Source organism: Paralichthys olivaceus, chromosome 15, assembly GCF_024713975.1.
Source record: "Paralichthys olivaceus isolate ysfri-2021 chromosome 15, ASM2471397v2, whole genome shotgun sequence".
Lineage (NCBI taxonomy): Eukaryota > Metazoa > Chordata > Actinopteri > Pleuronectiformes > Paralichthyidae > Paralichthys > Paralichthys olivaceus.
This window is the reverse complement of record NC_091107.1, coordinates 7,522,647-7,540,789: the sequence shown is the minus strand read 5'-3', so window position 1 is coordinate 7,540,789 and position 18,143 is coordinate 7,522,647. Positions and strand designations below refer to the sequence as shown.

Sequence of the window (18,143 nt, the reverse complement as noted above, 5' to 3'; positions counted from 1 at the left end):
TGCCGATAACTCTAACTGAGTGCAGCCGAGTCGTATCTAGGAGCCTAAGTACTGCTGATGAATGAACACGGCTGGGGTGTTGGGAGTTGTCAAGCAACTTTTCATTTTCCTCTCAACCGGTCCCAGGGGAGAAGCTGTCTTTGTTGGATATCTGTCAACATCTCCCCACAGTGCTGTGGCTACTCATTAATGCAGGCCTTATCAATAACTGAAGCCTCAGGAGGGAGGGGGGGCGACTGAGAGGCACAATATCTTCAGCTACGTCACCTTTGATTTACATTAGTGAAGAAACAAATTGGCATGTTGATTGACAGTTGAATTAAATAAGTGTTCCGGCTCCACAGCTGTGACACACACACACACACACACACACACACAGACACACACACACACACAGAGTACATAGCAGCACAGTGCAGTGTTGTCACCTAGTAATCATTAATTTACGAGCACCCACTGGCACACAACCAACATATAGCGAACATATATATCCAATGACTACCACACATGCTCACATTTGTGTACATACACATCCAGTTCACTCACACACACACACACAGACACACACACACACAGGGTTTTATTCCTTAATGAGCAGATACATTAAACACCATCATGGGAGAACCAATAAATACCCATCCAATCGCTCTCAAAGTGGGGAGAAGGAAGCAATCTTGTCCCTGACAGCTTAGAGTCGGAGAGGGGGAGACGGGGGAGACGGGGGAAGGGAGAGTGGGGGGAGGAAAACAGAGCTTCATATCAGCACCATCAGTGGCTGTTTTCTTTTGCTTTTCATTTGGACTGCAAATAAATAAATAAGCCAACAGTTTTCCAGTACACCGAACTAGCTATAAACTAATCAGCCTTTTAATCGGCACAATGATAAATAAGATAACTCTACCCACTGCTGTGTTTTTAAATTGCCTATTCATCTACAGGGCAGGCTTTAGGGGAAATATTTAGTGCAGAGGCTGTGCTTCATAGTCACATAATGTAACTTAAACTGTGTTCTCGATGCTTTGTTTGTACATGTTGGCGGGGGGTCTCTGTCAGCATCGAACATCTGTGTTGAAAATATAAATCTGATCACATCTGTAGTACTAAGACAATATCACAGTGACTGCTTGTGTATTATTGGTATCAGTGCACTATGTGATAGATTAATATTGTGTTGTGCTGAAATGAAAACAAAGAGAAACCAAGCTGTGAATATGTGTCTGCTGGAGGAATGATTACAGTGCATGTGCAGAGTTTAGTCATTGCTCCTGTGGTAAATATATTATATAAAAGAGCCATATTTTCTTTCAGGTGCTATTTTCCACTAAGGTCTTTTGCTCGCTCCCCTGCAGTCTTTATTCTGTGGATATGAAATATGTAACATCATTGGTTTCATTCACATATTTGTTCAAATGACAAGTCTTGATCATTTAGTGTCTTTGTGTAGCTGCTCTTCATTACTTTTTAGCATAGCAGGATATTTTTATAAAATGCTACAGTACTTGAACATTATTTTTCAACTTGGAGGCAAGATGGAGTTGTGTTACCACTGGAGGACAGTGGTGGAATAAAAAAAATGATGTTATGAAGGGAGAAGGGGGTTTTTCATCAGTGATGGATTCAAACTCTTATATTCCCTTTGAAGATTTAATTAATGACCGTCATGATTAATGCTTGTCCCCATTCCTCACAGCGAGTCCCCTATAATAAAAATTTGAATTAATTTCATCATTTATCAAAAAACGTTTGCTTACCTAATAATTTGTGACAGAGCACAAGCACTGGATGAAAAGACATTAGGTTGGGACTCTTATTAAATTCACATTTGCCCACAAGTCTTATGTGAAGCATTCCTCTGAATATCCCTTCAATCATCCATGTAGATGTAATCAATGAAATGCATATGGAGTCAGTGCTGATCTGCTTCTCATTTTGGTTGTGTGGTGTATTGAACCAATTTAATTTTCTCTATGCATAAGGGGTAATAATTAAGTGATATATTTATTACTGTACCAGTAATAACAATATGTGATTTATTATTTGTGGTAAGGTCCTTGTGTTATGGTAACCCTAATGTTAATGCAGCTAAATTAAATTTAGAATTGTGCTGTGCTGGAAATGTTACTGGGTCAGACATTATTCAGAAAATCATTACATTTGCAATCATGTATATGATGATGTGCATTTCTGAAGGGGACTGACACTACATCAGGGGTTATTTGTGTCGATCAGCGTCATGAAACTGTTCCTGCCAGGCCGTTCGCTGCCTGTTTCACATTTCTGACATCTCTCTGCCTCATATCGTAGTCATTGAATGTTCAAAGCGCCATTTACAAGCGGTCAGTCTCAAAAATAATCAGTAAATGCAACACAGTAACGTCACAACATGACAAATGGAGGCAGAGGTGGTGGGAAACATTTCCCCTTCATGCACAACAATCAGTGCAAGAACTGAGACCACAGGAAACATTAACCTCTATCTCACATGATTTTACACTGAATGCTTCCTGGTCGCTTGTTATTTAGGTTGACTTTTGAATATGATTCATCAAGATGCTGCACATAGGTATGAGCTCCTGTGACAAGACAGCTCAGTGTACCCTGTCACCCTAATGGTGCGAGACACATGTACAGTGGATTTATATTCCACATAAATCTTTGACTCAGATGATAGCTAAAGGATTAAGATGGCGATGAAAGATCCGGATTGCCTGCTATGTCTTTTAAACGATTCATTTAAAGAGGTATTGACATTGTAACCGCTTTGAGGAACAGGCTCATTCATCTGCCGTCTCAGATGATGCATATTAATCACATGAATGACCTACCTAGTGCACCTGGAAGATGCAGCGGTGCGCTGTGTCTTCATGGAAGCATGTACATGTGGTTATTCAACTGTGTGTGTGTGTGAGAGTGTGCATGTGTGTGTGTCTGCGCGCACGCTTGTAATCTCGTGAAGCAGAACCAGCAGTGATAGCATGAGGGACACACACATGCCCTAGATAGTTGTTTGAACCTAATCTAGGCCATCCTCATTTCCCCTCGACACGTGACGAGCACCGCAGGTAGCACGCACACGCACACACACACACACACACATGCACAGATTAAAACACTCAGAAAAAAAGATACCAAAACATTGCAGGAAGCAGACATAAAAAAAAACCTGCTGCATGCCGCAGAGCCGCAAAATCTAGTGCCTGTATAATGTTTTCGGGAAAGCTCTGGATGTTGTGGGCCAGGGGAGACACTGACATACATGAGAAGAGCAGGAAGAGAGAGGGAGAGCGCTAGAGAGAGAGGGAGGGAGAGAGAGAGAGAGCGAGGGCGACAGAGAGAAGAGAAGAAAGAGTGTATGGTGAGGTAACTCAAGGACATTCTGCCTGCTGCTGAGCCTTGCTGCTACAGAGCATGCTGCAGACTAGCAAAAGCTTTCCTTTTGGGCAGTATTATGTAAGACCTCAGTGTGACAGACAGATACACACCACATACACACTCGCAAGGACACACACACACACACACACAGACACACACACACACACACACATAGGCCAATCCCTGTGCATGCATACACATACACACACGCAAAAATAGACCCACAGTGACAAATTCATCACACAAGCAGGAGGGCACAACGCACACACTTGTTGACACACATTCAGAGCACGTACATCTAAATTCACAGTGAGTCTTGTGCTTGAAATTCTGCTGCAGCCAGCCACAATTGATTAGAGCTTGTGTTCCCCTCATAGGTGCAGAGTAAGAACAGAATAAAAAAATACTGTGCAGTAAAATTTGTCAATCAGTTTTCTTCTAGAAATTAAATATCCTTTAATGCAACAGTTTGAAATTTTGGCCACTACTCTTATGAGATTCTTTCCTGAGACTTAGATGAGAATATCAATACTCCTCTGTCATCACTGTGAGGTTGCCAGGCAACCAGCAGTGACACCATGAAGTCAGCGCGCTCTGCAAAGCTTAATAAGACATTTCACAGCATCTTGTCCTTTTGTAATTTTCTCTTGGAGAAACAACGTGTTAATCAGTAAGATTTAGAGGTGTTGGTATTTTTGAGCTGTTGCCGGAGCCAGGATCTGTTCCTCACTTCTTCTTGTGCGTGGTTAGTCACTGCTGTTCATCTACTAAAGCAAATGCAAGCAATCTCTAAACTTTGAGTGCTTTTTGTGCATATCAGAGATGGTTTCTTCAGCTTTGCTTGTCCTTGATTGTTAGTCATCAAGTCGTCAAACTCAATCAATATTCTGTCGTATCACGAGGCAACAGACCACAGGGCCACGGCCTGTTTTTTCCAGAGGCAGCCTCATAAACAAGTCTTTTATAACGGATGTAAATGTATTGTTCACACAGCTGCACGCAGCTCTTATTCCACTGTATGTGGAGAAGCTGTATATCTCAGTTTCCTACAGTCATTCATCTCTGGATCTAAAATCCAAATACAGTCTGAGGACACCATATAATATAATATCTCTGTGTTTGCAGTGAATATGTAACAGTATCTTCTGTTGATACAAGAGATTAATTAAAAACATACCATCTTAGAATGCAAACCAGTGAAACTTCACGATGTAATATTCCAACTATATCCCACTTATTATGCTTTGAATGAAGATATATAGCTCAACATTATGCAGAACATGTCTAATGTGTCTTCATCAGTTTATTATACTGGAGCAGCTGTAGAGAGATGTTGATTGAACTGTAAGATAACCATGGAGGCTAAAGTCTGTTACAGAATGTGCTCCAATTATTTTGTCCACCCCATTTATATCAATAAGGGTAGGCTACATAACAGAAACACCTCTTTGTATATTGCAATAAAGTTTGACAGCAGCACAAACTACATAATCTAAAATGATGTACGGTTGAATCAACACCTCCCTAAAACAATTTCAATAAATAGCTGAACATTATAACCTTCATGCAGGTAGGATTTATTGTAGTACTATAGCAACAGACTGTATTATTTTTAGCTAGGCTTTATAATATATAGCCAAATGTGCGTACTGTGTATTCCACATTGATTTTTCTAAGAACAGATCTGAAACCTTCTGGTGATGAGTTCCTTTCTTTACCCTCAGATGTATGAAAGAGGAGAGAGCGGACGACTCACCAAAGACAGTCCTGGCAGGGACGGACTCTCTGTTGAGCCAGAACGACACTTGGGAGAGGATGACAGTCATGATGCAGGGTAGATATGTTTGGATCACAAAGTAACCAATTTTCCTCTTGAGGTGGAAGTGGGTTGTCATCACAACGTATTCTCCTGCGGTCAGCAGACGAGACAGCGAGTCAGGACCAATGCACAGACTTTTTTACAATACCGTTACAATATATATATATATATATATATCCAGGACATCTATCGTACCTGTCCCTGTACTGTAATGTGTTTCTAAATTGTTTGTTGTGTTGTGGCATTCAGTTTTATTGTAGTTGAGATTTATCGGCACAGTTGTGGGCGTCATTTGTTCAACAAACTCAATACCCTGGCATGATCCATTTCATCAGTGTGTACAGGCCCGGTTACAGGGAGAATACAACTCACAGGAACAGCGCTGGGGTTTAATCTGGATAGAACAATATGCTGGTTTTGAGCTTTTCCAGAGACACATGTGACTGTATCAATGAAAATAGAGGAATACACGGATGCAGTCACGCATCAACATGGCTTATTCAGTGACACTTGGAAGATACAGTGTCTTGGGAGCTTGTTACTGATAAAGCAAAGCGTGACTTGGGGGATAGGGCTGTTAAACCCATTGCTCTCTGTCTGCAGTTGTAAAGCATCACTGCAAACAGGTCACTCATTTCATGCCGTCACTAATTTTTGCAAGTATCAATGGACCAAAAAGAGGAGGAGGTGTAAAAAAAGATGTAATGGCCAGTAGAGAAATGATGAATCTGGGACATAGCTTGACTTCAGTGTTGCAACAAAACAATGCCAGATGACCTGATGCAGCTGTGACATCATTTGCAGTTTCAGATCATTCATTTGTACATTGATGATTGATGATTAGATCTTAGCTGACTTGATTCAGTAATGCAGCGTAAACACATAAATGTTAAATCAAATTAAAAGTGTGTGGTAACCTACCCGTGCTGGACTGCACCACACCAGAATCCACACTCTGTCCCATCAGATCATACTGGTTTAACCTGGACCCGTCCTCAGCCACCACCACTGACTGGGCAGCTCCTCTGGTCCACACGTACACCACCTCTGCTCGAGTGTAGGCATCTGGCCGCGGTGAACAGAGAGAAAAAGTTATAAATTATTTTGCTTGTGGTTGCCTCGTGTCATGTTGCCTCGCAGGTTTATATTTTTGGAGCGTCTAGGGATGCCAGGTGGAAAAAAAAAGACATCAGAAATCAGGTCTCCCACTAAACTCCTCTAGTTTTGTCTTCCCTCATCTCATTTTGTCTCTCATCTTGTCGAATCTTCGACAAGATGAGAAACGCTCCCTGTCTTGTTTTCTTATCTAAACTCATATGTTTGTGTTTCTTGTCAAACACTTTCGGATTTTATGATGTGACACGATGTCATGTCAGATCGCATCATTCAATCAGCTTACAGGAAAACAAACAAACAACCTCCCGACAGGACAACATGACCTCGAAACAGCCAAGTCAGTCTTCCGTTCCCTCCGGCCACCCAACCTGTCAAAGCTGCGGTGTGGCCGGACCACTGCAGAGGAAAGGATGGCTCGACTGCAGACTGCAGCATAAGGGAGAGAGAGCTCATCACTGAAATATTTAGGGAGTGAGTTCAATTTAAAGGAGGTTGAAGCCCGGTCCGCTCACTCACGCTGTGCAGCTGTCTGCAGAATGGCACTGTGACATTAACTTTTCTGTTTCTGCTCTCCAGCCTTCTACATCCCAGTTCTTCCTCTCGTTCTCTATTCTCGTCTCCACCCTCCATCACTCTATTTCTTGTTGTGGATGTTGCAGGGTTAGGGGTAGCTGTCAGCGGTGAGCAGCTGGTGCGATGCTCTAGAAATATTAGTGAGAGGGCTGCCTTGGATAAACACAGGTCTGTGTGCAACACGCCTGCCGGGGTCTTGCAGGGTCTTACAGGGCCTGGCAGGGTTGAATGGGGGGGACCAGAGGGGCCTTGGAGGACAGTCCCTCTGGGAGAACAGCTGTTACCACACTGTCATCCCTTATCAAGGACTGGTGCTGGGGTCATGCTTCCCGTCGGATGAGGTAGTGACAGCGTGTCAGAGAGGCGTGTGTGTGTGTGGCTGTGCAGTGAGTTCATGAGCGTTTACCCGCATGTATGCTGGGTTGTGTATGACTACAGAGGCCACTTACAGCTGCCAAACTTCAGTGGACAAGCATGGGCATCCATTGGGAAGTCCTCCAGGTGCATGGGACATTCTGCTCTGACTGTAAGCCTAGAGAAATTCACACAGACAAAACAAAATAGATCAACAAGAAGGAGAAGGACGACAGAGCTTGTGGCAAAAGCAGAAGGAAAGAAAATGCATTGTCCTTTTTTTCCCCATCAAATACAGTCAAACTGCATCTTCTTTATTTAAAACTGAGAGAAAACAGCTCCAGTTCTCTGAGCTGTGGTTTTTTATTTATTTCCTGACAGCTTGGTGAAAAACAGCATGTCAGGCCACCCGTGACACACTAATCTCCCATCCATCTCACATCTCGCTCATCTGTGACAGCCATGTGGGCTCGGCCGCTACCCCCTCCCCCTGCTAGTAAACATGAAAAAACAAATGTTTTACTGTCCGTACCTTAGACATCTCACATCTGCATCAGGGTTTGTATTGTGATTAACTGTTTTATTTTACCTCCTCTGAGGTGCTATGTGTGGTTCTAAACACGACTCAGCTACTTTAATGAATTATTATTCATGTGCAGTGTGCGATGCACAAGACGTATGAATGGCTGACCATAATCTCTGAAGAACAATAAAAAGGAAACATAACATTGGAAAGAACAATATAAATATGATACATTTCAATAAATTAAAAAATGATTATAAGCACATCAGTAAACAATATCTGTGGACGTGGTTACATGTTCCATCATTACATTAAAACTCAAAAATCGTTTACAACAAATGCTCTACTTACTTCAGTTTGAGTAACACTTGCTTAAAGAAAAATATAGAATGTTGTGAGCTGAAATCACTGTCACCATCATCAGCCATGTTTCAATTCATTATTTGCTGTTTATTCATAATATTACATCAATCACCCGCCCTGCTGTTCAGATATTTATCGTGAGCACTTCCGCTGGTATTAAAATACAAATGCTTTTTTTTCCTGCAAATCCTCTGGCTCGCTCAGCAACATGGAACATGACAGCCTACCTCATGGTGTACAGCAGCGTGCCTTCCTCTGTAATTCGCAGCAGCTTGTTTGGCATGGTCATGTTGTGGGCCACAGACTTCTTGCCATTGTGGAAGAAGGTATCGGGGGTCCAGATCTTGCTGGCCATCAGGTTGTTGAGACGCAGTACGGCCATTGGGCCTTTGAACTTTAGTCTTTCATCCTTCCAGCTCTGTCTGAAGAAGACATCAATGGTGTACTCCTACAGGTGGACGGTGAGAAGTGGAGAAAACGTGAAGTCAATAAAGACGGTGACAAAGAGAGAAAGCTAGACAGCAACCTTGTTTCAGTTTATTTTACAGTTATCTAGTAAGTGGCTGAGTAATACAACCTTCTTTTATTTCATTTCACCATTTTTGTGTTCACACATTTTCCATTTTTTCCTCCCGTGTCACTTAAACTATCTTATTTTTGGCCTGTTTTTTCCTGCTGGTAGCTGTCTCTTCCTGTTAAAGGTTTTCTTTTTAGCAGGGAGGCTCTAAGTGCATAGAGGTGAAAGGGTTTTTCTAGCTGGTTGTCTTTACTAAAATAACGCTTCCATTTTTAGAGAACAGTGTGATAGCATCCCTTTTTTATTGCATTTCATTTGATCATTTAAATTGTTGTGGCATGGGGTCTTTCTGTTCGGCGTCGCATGTTCTGCCTGTTCCTGTGTAGGAGAAGCAGTTCCTCTTGGTTCTACACTTCCTCCCACAGTCCAAAGACAGTCAGAATGGTATTGGTGGTTGGTCATTTCGTATTGGGCTTCAAGTGACGAAAATGACCATTGTTAGCATTTATATTTGGAGAAACCGCTTTGCCTGGTAATCTAAATTACACTTGACACAAAAGGGAAGCCCTGGATATAAAATTAGGATGACGTCTCATTTTGAAGGCGGCTTATGACTGTAGCTGAGAGCAGATTTTAATGGTTCCACATGACTGCCCGACAGAGTAAAGGAAGCCAATAAAAATTACTCTGCAGTCTGTTTTTTTTTTTCTTCTCTTCCCCTCACTTTTCCTCTCTACCCGTGTAAGATAATTAACAAGAACTGAAACAGAGCTTCAAGGTAATAGAGAAGGATAGGGAGAGGCTGGAGATGGAGAAAATGTTCTTCAGCTTTTCCTTCTGGCTTTAGCACAGCAGTAAAATAGGCTCGCATGTCAGCCAGTGCAATTAACTGAGATTATGTCAAGTAGAGTACACACACTTCACGTGCATATAACAGGAGTTTTTTTTTTCCCATCCCAAGTGGTAAAAGAGAGGCAGTGAGACATTTGGATGGGTTTAATTGGTTTCCGGTGCACAGGGCAGAGATCAGATGCTCGTGTCTGAACAGCCCACAGCGGTTCTTCTTACGTAGCATATTGACGAAATCTAAGGAAATCATGAGTCAAGTGGTGTGATGCATTAAATATCTTTATGATTCCTACCTATCGTATTTTCCGGGAGAGTTCGTTCAGAACGTGGATTGCTCTGAAAAATTACTATTCCTTATACAAACCAAACTGAGAAATATTTCATGCAGTTTATAGTATTCAGAAACAATCAAACAGAATTCGGGGTCAGAATTCACAGCCTATCTAGACATGCACATAGGGTTTGGCATTTATAGAGAGGTGGATTACAAAGCATGCACCGGCAAATTCATTTCACACATGTGGCAGTTTTATTAACACATCAGGATTTAATGGAATGAATTTAATTAATAAATATTTTACAGCTTTGAGACCTCCACCGGGGGTGAGGGTGGGCCTGACATTTATAGAGACGAAAAAGAGTCTTACCATGTCGTGGTCCGAAACTGGCCCAATGCTAGTCACGAAAATGTCAGTCTTGACTTCAGTTACACGCTCTGTTGAAGCAGGAAATTGCCAGAGTGAGTTACTATCAGTGGCATTCATTAGCCCCTAACTACCTGTAAATGCAAGACCACCTGGCTAGTGCATCTGATCAGTTTAAATGAAATACAAAGTATAAATATTCACCATTAGTTTTAACACTTAGACACAAACACACACACACACAAAATACAGCGTCCACAAAATTGTCCATTCAGGATGTCGATAACCATTTCTGTTGGTATTGGTTTCATGTCAGCTCCATTACCCGGACAGTGGTTCAATCTCTTAATAAATTTGAGAATTGCAGTATTACTGAAAATATGCCACTGTGTTCCCATAGCACTGATAGCTAAAATGCATCCACTGGGGCTTCATTTGGAACGTGTGTGTGTGTGTGTGTGTGAGCGAGAGAGAGAGAGAGTGAGGCCTCATTCCTTGTGATTCTGAAACTCAAATGTGACAGCATGATTTATGAATGATACCCATCATAATCCATAATTTCTTCCCCTTGGCTGCTGAACTTCTAGCAGGCCTGGCTTTATTCAGCTGTCTGTTTGATGCCTGCTGCATCACACTGTGAGATCCTCAGTGTCCTTCACACACCAATTCTCACATTATCTCTCCCTCTTTTCTCTTTTTACTCTCTGGTTCTCTCTCTTTTATCTGTTTCTCTCAGTTTTCATCTTTTGGATTATGCTCATGCACTCCCAGTCATTTTGAATAGCACAGCAATAGGAAATTGGTGCCCACATGATAAAATGACATTTAAAGTACAACTATGGGTTTTATAACAATTCACTGTTTCACAAGCGCAGCAGGCAAACCTTCATCAGATTTAGTCATGATACAGATCTTGTAAACAGAAAGTCATTTGTCACTTGTATTTTGCGTGATTTTTATATATTTGCGAAACAATTCAAACAGTCACCATGAGAGAAAAAATACATTCAATGACTTGGGTTTACTGACCTCCTAGTCCTGGCCTGAGGCGATTGTCATAGCCATCCAGAAGGCTGTCTAAGATCTTGGTGAACACTGTAGTGTTATCTTTCTGTTCATCTGTCATGCCGTTCTGCCCAGAGCTGGCAAAGCAAAGAAGAAAATTTAAAGTCACAGTATAGAGTGCAAAACCACGGTCACAACTGCCAAAAGACTAAGAACAAACTCAAACAAATGAATCATGTGTCAAAGTCAAAGAAAGAGAGAAACTCCACTACGTAGATGGTGAGACCTCTTTGTCAAAGCACATGGGCAGAACAGAATGTATCATGAATCACATCAAGGAAGAAAATGGACAAGAAAACTGTCAAATCCTGTACGACACTGACGCATTTCATTATTGCCGCCAGTTTAGAATCCACAGTGTGACAATGAGGTTTTAGATCATATCCATATGAGATTAATAGACCTGTGATTGTCATGAGGTGGACTGCAAAGGAAACAAGTCCCCTGACACCAAGTTATCCTGTATTATCCCTGGAGAAACATGTTTATAAGCGTTTAAGTTATTTTCATCACTGGGTTGCAGAGAACACATAACCCTACGCACTCACACACGCCCACATATAGAAACAATCTCACAGAGAGACAATAAAGAAATCATAATACATTATTTATGCCTTAATATGGTCTTTTAGACCACAAAGGCCTTGCTGAATGTGCTGTTTGAACAACATGAAACAAAATGCTTGGAGCGATGCTGAATTGTGAGAGCAGAGTTTGCAGCATCTCCACGCATAAATATTTCAACACTCATATAATCTGGAATGCAGCCCCTAATTACACTGTGTATCATAAAGGCAAATGGTGAGAGGAATGGTCAGAGAGTATGTGTGTGCACTTGTGTGTTTGCATACTTGAATCAGTGATTGCATGTTCTGTAGGCTCAGGGTCTGTTGGCATATGCAAGCCTGTATCGCATTTGTTTGCATGTGTGATAATGCTGATAATACCCCCGTGGAAGTCTTAACAATGCAACGTACGCCGCTAAGCAATCATCCTCTCCCTCTTTTTTTAATAACCAATAGCGTTTGGTTTGATTGCATGCTAAATAAACAGCAAGTGTTTGGAAACAAGCTCTGCTGCTGAATGGCTCCAAGGAGAGCGAGAGGTCATCAAGATTGGTTAGTATGGACCTGGAACGAGAGTGAGGGGAAAATAGTGGGAAGAGTGGCGTCTGGATAAACATGCGAGAATGGCTCAAAAGACATAGAAGAGGGAAAAATGTGGAGATGGAGAGATGAAGGAAGGAGAGATAAAAGACGGAAAAGTGAGGTTGAGAAAGGGGAAGATACTGGGGATTTGCGTTTTACAGAGATGCAGCTCTCTCTCCGAACTGTCGGATTGAGGCAGATCTTAGCGTTGAATGTGAGCCGCTAAACATTTTGCTTTCTGAATAAAGATGCTCCATCTACGTCACGCAAGGATTTGTAAAAAAGGGTTAGAACACATCTGTCTGCCTCCAATTTCGCTTAATTCGCAAGCCTCCCTCTATCTGCCAATTTTAAAATAAACAAATATCTGAAAACCAGCTCTGAAACTGTGGAAACGGTGATGAGCAATTTTGTTTTGGAGGCTTTGGAAAACTCACATTCAAAACAATAATGAATCTGCACAAGCACAGATTCAAAAGGCATAAATTGCATCCATGCGTCGTCAGCTGAGGCTAAAATAAAACACAACTTCCCTTTTCCTCCCATTTTAATGTTTATACTTTGAACATTAATTTAGGCAATTGCGATTTGCCAATGAAACAGCTTTTGGGCGATAGCCAAATGGTTACAGTCACCTTCTTTCCACCAACACAGGAAACATACCACGACATTCCTTACCTCTTTCAAGTTGACTTATAATAAAAACAAAATCGGTCCTCGTAAATTTTAGGAAGTAACAGTGAAAAATTTTGGAAAGATCTATCACACAGCAGTTTTGTCCTTGAACTCTTTTATTCCAGATACTGATGCGTCACATTTTCTTTTAAACTTGACATTTTTACAGTGCACACAGGGAATGTGGGTGGTGGGGTGCAGGGGTTACATGCCAGGGAGAAAGAACAGAAAATGAAGAGGAAAAATGTTCTGTGAGGGAGAACACACATTTATCAGCCAGGGGCCACATCCTCATAAAACCCTGTACACCACCCCCATCTACAGGTCATCTGAACAGCAACAGTGCCGTTCACACATACTCTGCCAAACAGTCCCTCTCTCTCTCTCTCTCTCTCTCTGTGTTTCTGTCCGTCTCTCTCTCTCTCTCTGTCTCTCTTGTCACTCGGATATCTAATTATAAGGCAATTTCTTTGGTTGGCAAAATACTGTAGCAGAGGTCCTCCTGATTACTGTGTCTCATTGAAATCCCCCCAAGGTGTGGGTGTGCGTGCGTGTGTGTGCATGTGTGTGCATGTGTGTGTGCATGCAATTCTGTATTTGACTTCAAAAGGGGAACTGGATTATACAGTAAATCTTTGGGTGATAATTGCTTTGCAGTTTGCAGTGACAGTTCCTCAGTAAAGTAATCACTACTTTTACATTTTCTCTGATGTGCTCATCCTGCCGCACATCAGACCCTCCATTTGCCAGTCAGTACATCCCAAACCCAGGCTGCAGTTGTGATTAATTAATTAGATCAAATCATTGTGCGATAATGACACAGTGAAGTGCATCATATATTAAAAATAGGACACATTCCATCTGTGGTCTGAGTGTGCTCAGGGAGTGTAAGTGGAAACGTGTACTGCGTACTGTATGGGTGTGTGTATTTTGTGGCGTAGCTGTTGTCACAGAGAGAGAAGCAAGCTGGACCATCTCAAGACATCACCACTGAGATCAACTGCGTGTGACAGTTCCACTGAATTATTCAACCGTGCAGAAAAGGCCGATCTCCTCAATCTCTCCAGGATTCTCCAACAGAACCACCATGGGGTTGAGAGCTCAAATGATCTCATGCAGTTTCATGCAGCTCAAGGATTCACCTTTTGGTGTTGTTTGACTTGTTATTGTGTGTATTTAAAATGCCTGCAGCGATCAGTGTAAAATGAATGAATCCAAGGAGTGGAGTCACGTTACAACGTTTTGGGGTTTGCTCTAAATGAACGGCTGCCCAGCATTTGAATTAATGCAGTTGAAGTCACATGACACTGGATCTTTTTGCTGTCATTTCTTATCAACTCACTCATCTCCCTCCTCTGTGTGTCTGCTTCTGGTGAGGTGACATCTGACACCACAGTGTTGACATTGAAAGGTTTTTCTATACATTGACTTCCCCATTCCCGCAGCCAACGTCAAATACGTGTGCTCATATTTGTGCCAAATATCCTACATCATCTACTATACACAGCCCAGGACTGAAGACAGAGATGTTGTCCCTCAAGACTAGTGAACCACAGAAGTGTAACACTGTGGTGATATTGTGGATAGTGGCTATTTTAGCTCCTCATCTCCTCTCACTTCTTATTAACTATATGCAATTATAGTCCTGGAGGTGTCCTGTGGGGATGCCCCAGTTAAAACCACAGTAAATCTCTAGCCCAACAAACCAAGCAATAGGCGAGATGTCAGAACATCACCCAGGCTGTTGTACCCCTGCTTGCCTCCATGGCTGACCGACTGACTGACTGACTGTTTAACGAGATTAAAAGATCACTGTCCACTATAACAAACTGCATTTAATATTTTGCCTGATGCAGTGTGGTCTTCACAGTTTGTCCCCGATGTGTCACTGCTGCCTGTGTAATGACCGTATCCCAGTCTTGATCACATAAACAATACGTAGACCTGCAATAATAAGCATTGTCTCAAAACTCTGCCCTAAGCTCCAAACTGAGTCATATGGACAGTGGGCATGATGTGTGCAGATTATGTGGCTTTCATTTCTTTAACCTCATCCAATGATCCAATATACGACACACATTGCATTTGTGAAATAAAGTATTTGCTTACCTTTTCGCACTCAGCACGCCGTTGGCGGCAAGCAAGCAAGCCCACAGACACAGAAAGGCCGTCCTGCTCCGTCCACACATGGTTGCAGTATGAGGACCTTTCACTGCTGGAGGTCAAAGAGAGAGAGAAGCACTTCAGAACGTCGTCCAAGTGTCACATGAGCCAGTGGTCCACCATTAACCCAACATTTCATCACATCAAGTGTCAGTAAACATGTAGATTTGCTAAAACACCACAGGCTAACATGTGGGGAGGGGGGGGTGCAGTCTCTGAGGGAGACCTTGTTTCTATAGAGATGCTTCATGTGAGGTTTTTGGTCCTGCTTGTTAACATTTCTCACGGATTCACTGACAGCACATGAAACAAACTAAACGGCCTTGGCACATGCATTGGACCATCACATGCCAACTGACACACGCACCCTTCAAATATTTTACATACCTATTAACACCCTATAGACCGCATTAGGGAAAAAAGAAGCCTCTCAACATTTCAAAGACCAGAAAGGAAGCCAGTGCAAATATGAGTTTCATAAGTGGCACTCAATGCACAGGCATATGTTGTGGCAGTAGCTGTAGCGCATAATAATTAAGAAGGAATAACAAGGCGTCACATCATCGACCACATACATCCTGTGTGAGATCGTAGCACCTGTGCACAGCCTCCCCTCTAAAACCCTGCAATGTGAAAACACGGGCACCGCAATATCAAACCAAATCCCCCTAAAATCAGAGCATTTGCTTGCTTCTTAATCATCGAGCTATGATGTCAGCCGGGTCATAAAGTATGGAAGCATTACAGTCTGCGCAAAATACACAATGCTCGCATGCACGTTTCCGAATAGGATCATCGATGTGTCCACGCGAGGACCAATTACTTACTTATGCAAACGCGCTTAAGCCGTATATTCCACGAGCGACCACCAAATTGTGCCTTAGAATCAAAGCCCACATAGAAGACGATACGCCTGCTATACTTGCTTGTGATGTTCCAAGGTGCACTGTGAGCGGATGGGAGTCGTGGTTGGTTGGTTGGTTGGTGGTGGTGGTGGTGGTGGTGGGGGCAAACAATGCTCTGTTAAAATGAAAAATAAAAAATAAATCCTTCCGTTGACAAGGATTTGATGAAGCAGGAGGTGGGAGGGGAGGGGGGGTGGATGATGCAGATTAACGAATGGAGGAGAAAATCCCGCACAAGCTCACTTTCTAAGTTATTCAGAGGAAATATCAGCCTCGACACAGCGACAACGCACGGAGCATATACACATTTTGAAGCCGGGTAAGAATTCAGCGTGCAACTGGCGTCCCCGCAAGGCTGCTCCTAAAATACACGCACGGAGATCCAGTTCGTGCGTGGCGGAGTAATTAAGCAAATGCGCGCTGATTCATTCGGAGCGCTGTCCGCGGTGCTGAAACCAGGGCTGCCTCCTGTTAAAACGCATCAGACTCGTCATCTGCTCTCGGTCGCCATAAAATAGACCCTTAAACGATCATCGTTTCGACGGAGAACCCCCCCACCCCTCCCAACACCTTGTCTTCCCCATAATAAAACTCGTCTTCGATTCTAGCGGCGTCCAGCAACACGAACCATCCCTTCCAAATCCGAGTGAGACTCCCCTCTCTCCTCCTTCTCCTTCTCAGGCGATGAAAACGGAGAGAAATGTCACTTACAGTGGATGAGTCGCGGTGTATTCGGCGTCCGCTTGCCTATATCCTCAAACTTTTTGTGAATATCTTTTTTTTTTCTTAGCCGGACTGAATGAGGGGAGGGGAAAAAAAACCCTCTGTGATCTCAGATCTGACGAATTTTAGCTCGAGGCTGGAGAAGCGGCTGCTGACGATATGCGCAGGTCTCTCTCACTGTTCATTGGTGCTGCTGTAGTGAGTTGAACTCTCTCAGTCTGTCAGCAACACATAAACACAAAAAACATGTTGTGCTAAACTATAACGCATCTGGACCGAGGTCTCTATGTACCCCCCCCCCCCCCAAAAAAAAATATATATATACGTTTTAGTTCATCCACTGTGCCTGTAATTAAAGCGCATGGCGCACAGGCTGTGTCAGGGCGCAGAGCATCTTATTATAGAATAGGCTGTACCAACCTAATATAAAGACTAGCCCGCCCATTTTATATGCAGCACAATTTAACTTCCACTGCTGTCGCCCTAATCTCTTTTCGGTGGCTGCTAAATAAAAATCCCTTGTTTTTCCCTGCGTTGCGCTTTGTCACTCCCTGACTCCTACGTGATGATTTCCAAGGAGATGAAAAATGACATTTATCAAAAGACCGTCTAGCGACCCAAAGCAGCTACAGGGCTTCTCATGGACGAGAGTCATAAAACGGACAGTAAGTACTTACGATGAAGCCAACAATAAAACAACCATTAATGGATGCTGCACGGTTCGGATACGCGCACGGAAAAGACACCTCCAAAAAATGATTTTAAGAAAATCGTGTTCCCTCACCGGCTTGCACTGATGAGACGAGCCTCTCTCCGCAATAAAATCCTCCACGCGTCCTCTCGCCGTCTCCTTAAAAGCCCACGTTTCGCATGGAGACGACAGCACAGTGTCTCTGTTTACAGCCCAATATCGTGCTGCTACAGCCGCGCCACTCCAGACTGAGCTCAGAGACGCCGCGGAGCGCTGAGCTGCGTGCATCTGCAAGGGAGAGAGAAAAAAAAACCCGGGCTGATGATACCCGGCGTATATTTTTGTAGTCATCTGCGTATTTCAAGTTAAACTACAAATCAGAGGACATTTTCATCACCAGAGGACTACAGCGGGAGGCATAGGAGGGGAACAAGGACATTGTTATGGGCAGTTTTATATCACATCAGTGTAATAATTCACGGTATAAGCCCCCTTTATAAATCACAGCTGCTGATTTGGGCAATATGCTTTTTGACAGAGGAGCAACTCATATCTTCTTTTTTTTTTCTCGCCTACAGTTTTGAATGGGGGTTTATTTTCATCAGAGCAGGCACAGTGAGCTGGCAGTGTAGTCACGTCAGTC

At 42.8% G+C, this 18,143-nt stretch overlaps 1 protein-coding gene and 1 long non-coding RNA gene across 6 annotated transcripts in view; one reads left to right on the top strand and one right to left on the bottom strand.

The window, feature by feature from the left end:
* LOC109635834 (uncharacterized) overlaps positions 1 to 5,225 on the top strand; it is a 278,978-nt gene extending 273,753 nt beyond the window's left edge. The window contains exon 5 of the long non-coding RNA XR_011246189.1: positions 5,097 to 5,225. This is a non-coding gene — a long non-coding RNA (uncharacterized lncRNA). The remainder of the gene's footprint in view (positions 1 to 5,096) is intronic.
* Positions 1 to 17,833, bottom strand: part of gabra1 (gamma-aminobutyric acid type A receptor subunit alpha1) — a 28,221-nt gene extending 10,388 nt beyond the window's left edge. Inside the window, exons 1-9 of one of the 5 annotated variants that reach the window (XM_069539603.1) lie at positions 17,594 to 17,833; positions 16,009 to 16,201; positions 15,128 to 15,233; positions 11,160 to 11,272; positions 10,134 to 10,201; positions 8,348 to 8,568; positions 7,330 to 7,412; positions 6,113 to 6,256; positions 5,129 to 5,281 (exon numbers count right to left, since the gene is read on the bottom strand). In XM_069539603.1, coding sequence (XP_069395704.1) covers positions 5,129 to 5,281; positions 6,113 to 6,256; positions 7,330 to 7,412; positions 8,348 to 8,568; positions 10,134 to 10,201; positions 11,160 to 11,272; positions 15,128 to 15,233; positions 16,009 to 16,201; positions 17,594 to 17,788 — 1,276 coding nt within the window. In that variant the 5' untranslated portion in view covers positions 17,789 to 17,833. Of the gene's footprint in view, positions 1 to 5,128; positions 5,282 to 6,112; positions 6,257 to 7,329; positions 7,413 to 8,347; positions 8,569 to 10,133; positions 10,202 to 11,159; positions 11,273 to 15,127; positions 15,234 to 16,008; positions 16,202 to 16,329; positions 16,635 to 16,797; positions 17,079 to 17,593 lie in introns of those variants that run through there. The other 4 variants (XM_069539604.1, XM_020097013.2, XM_020097015.2 and 1 more) reach the window with 4 other exon arrangements.
* Positions 17,834 to 18,143: the final 310 nt, after the last annotated feature.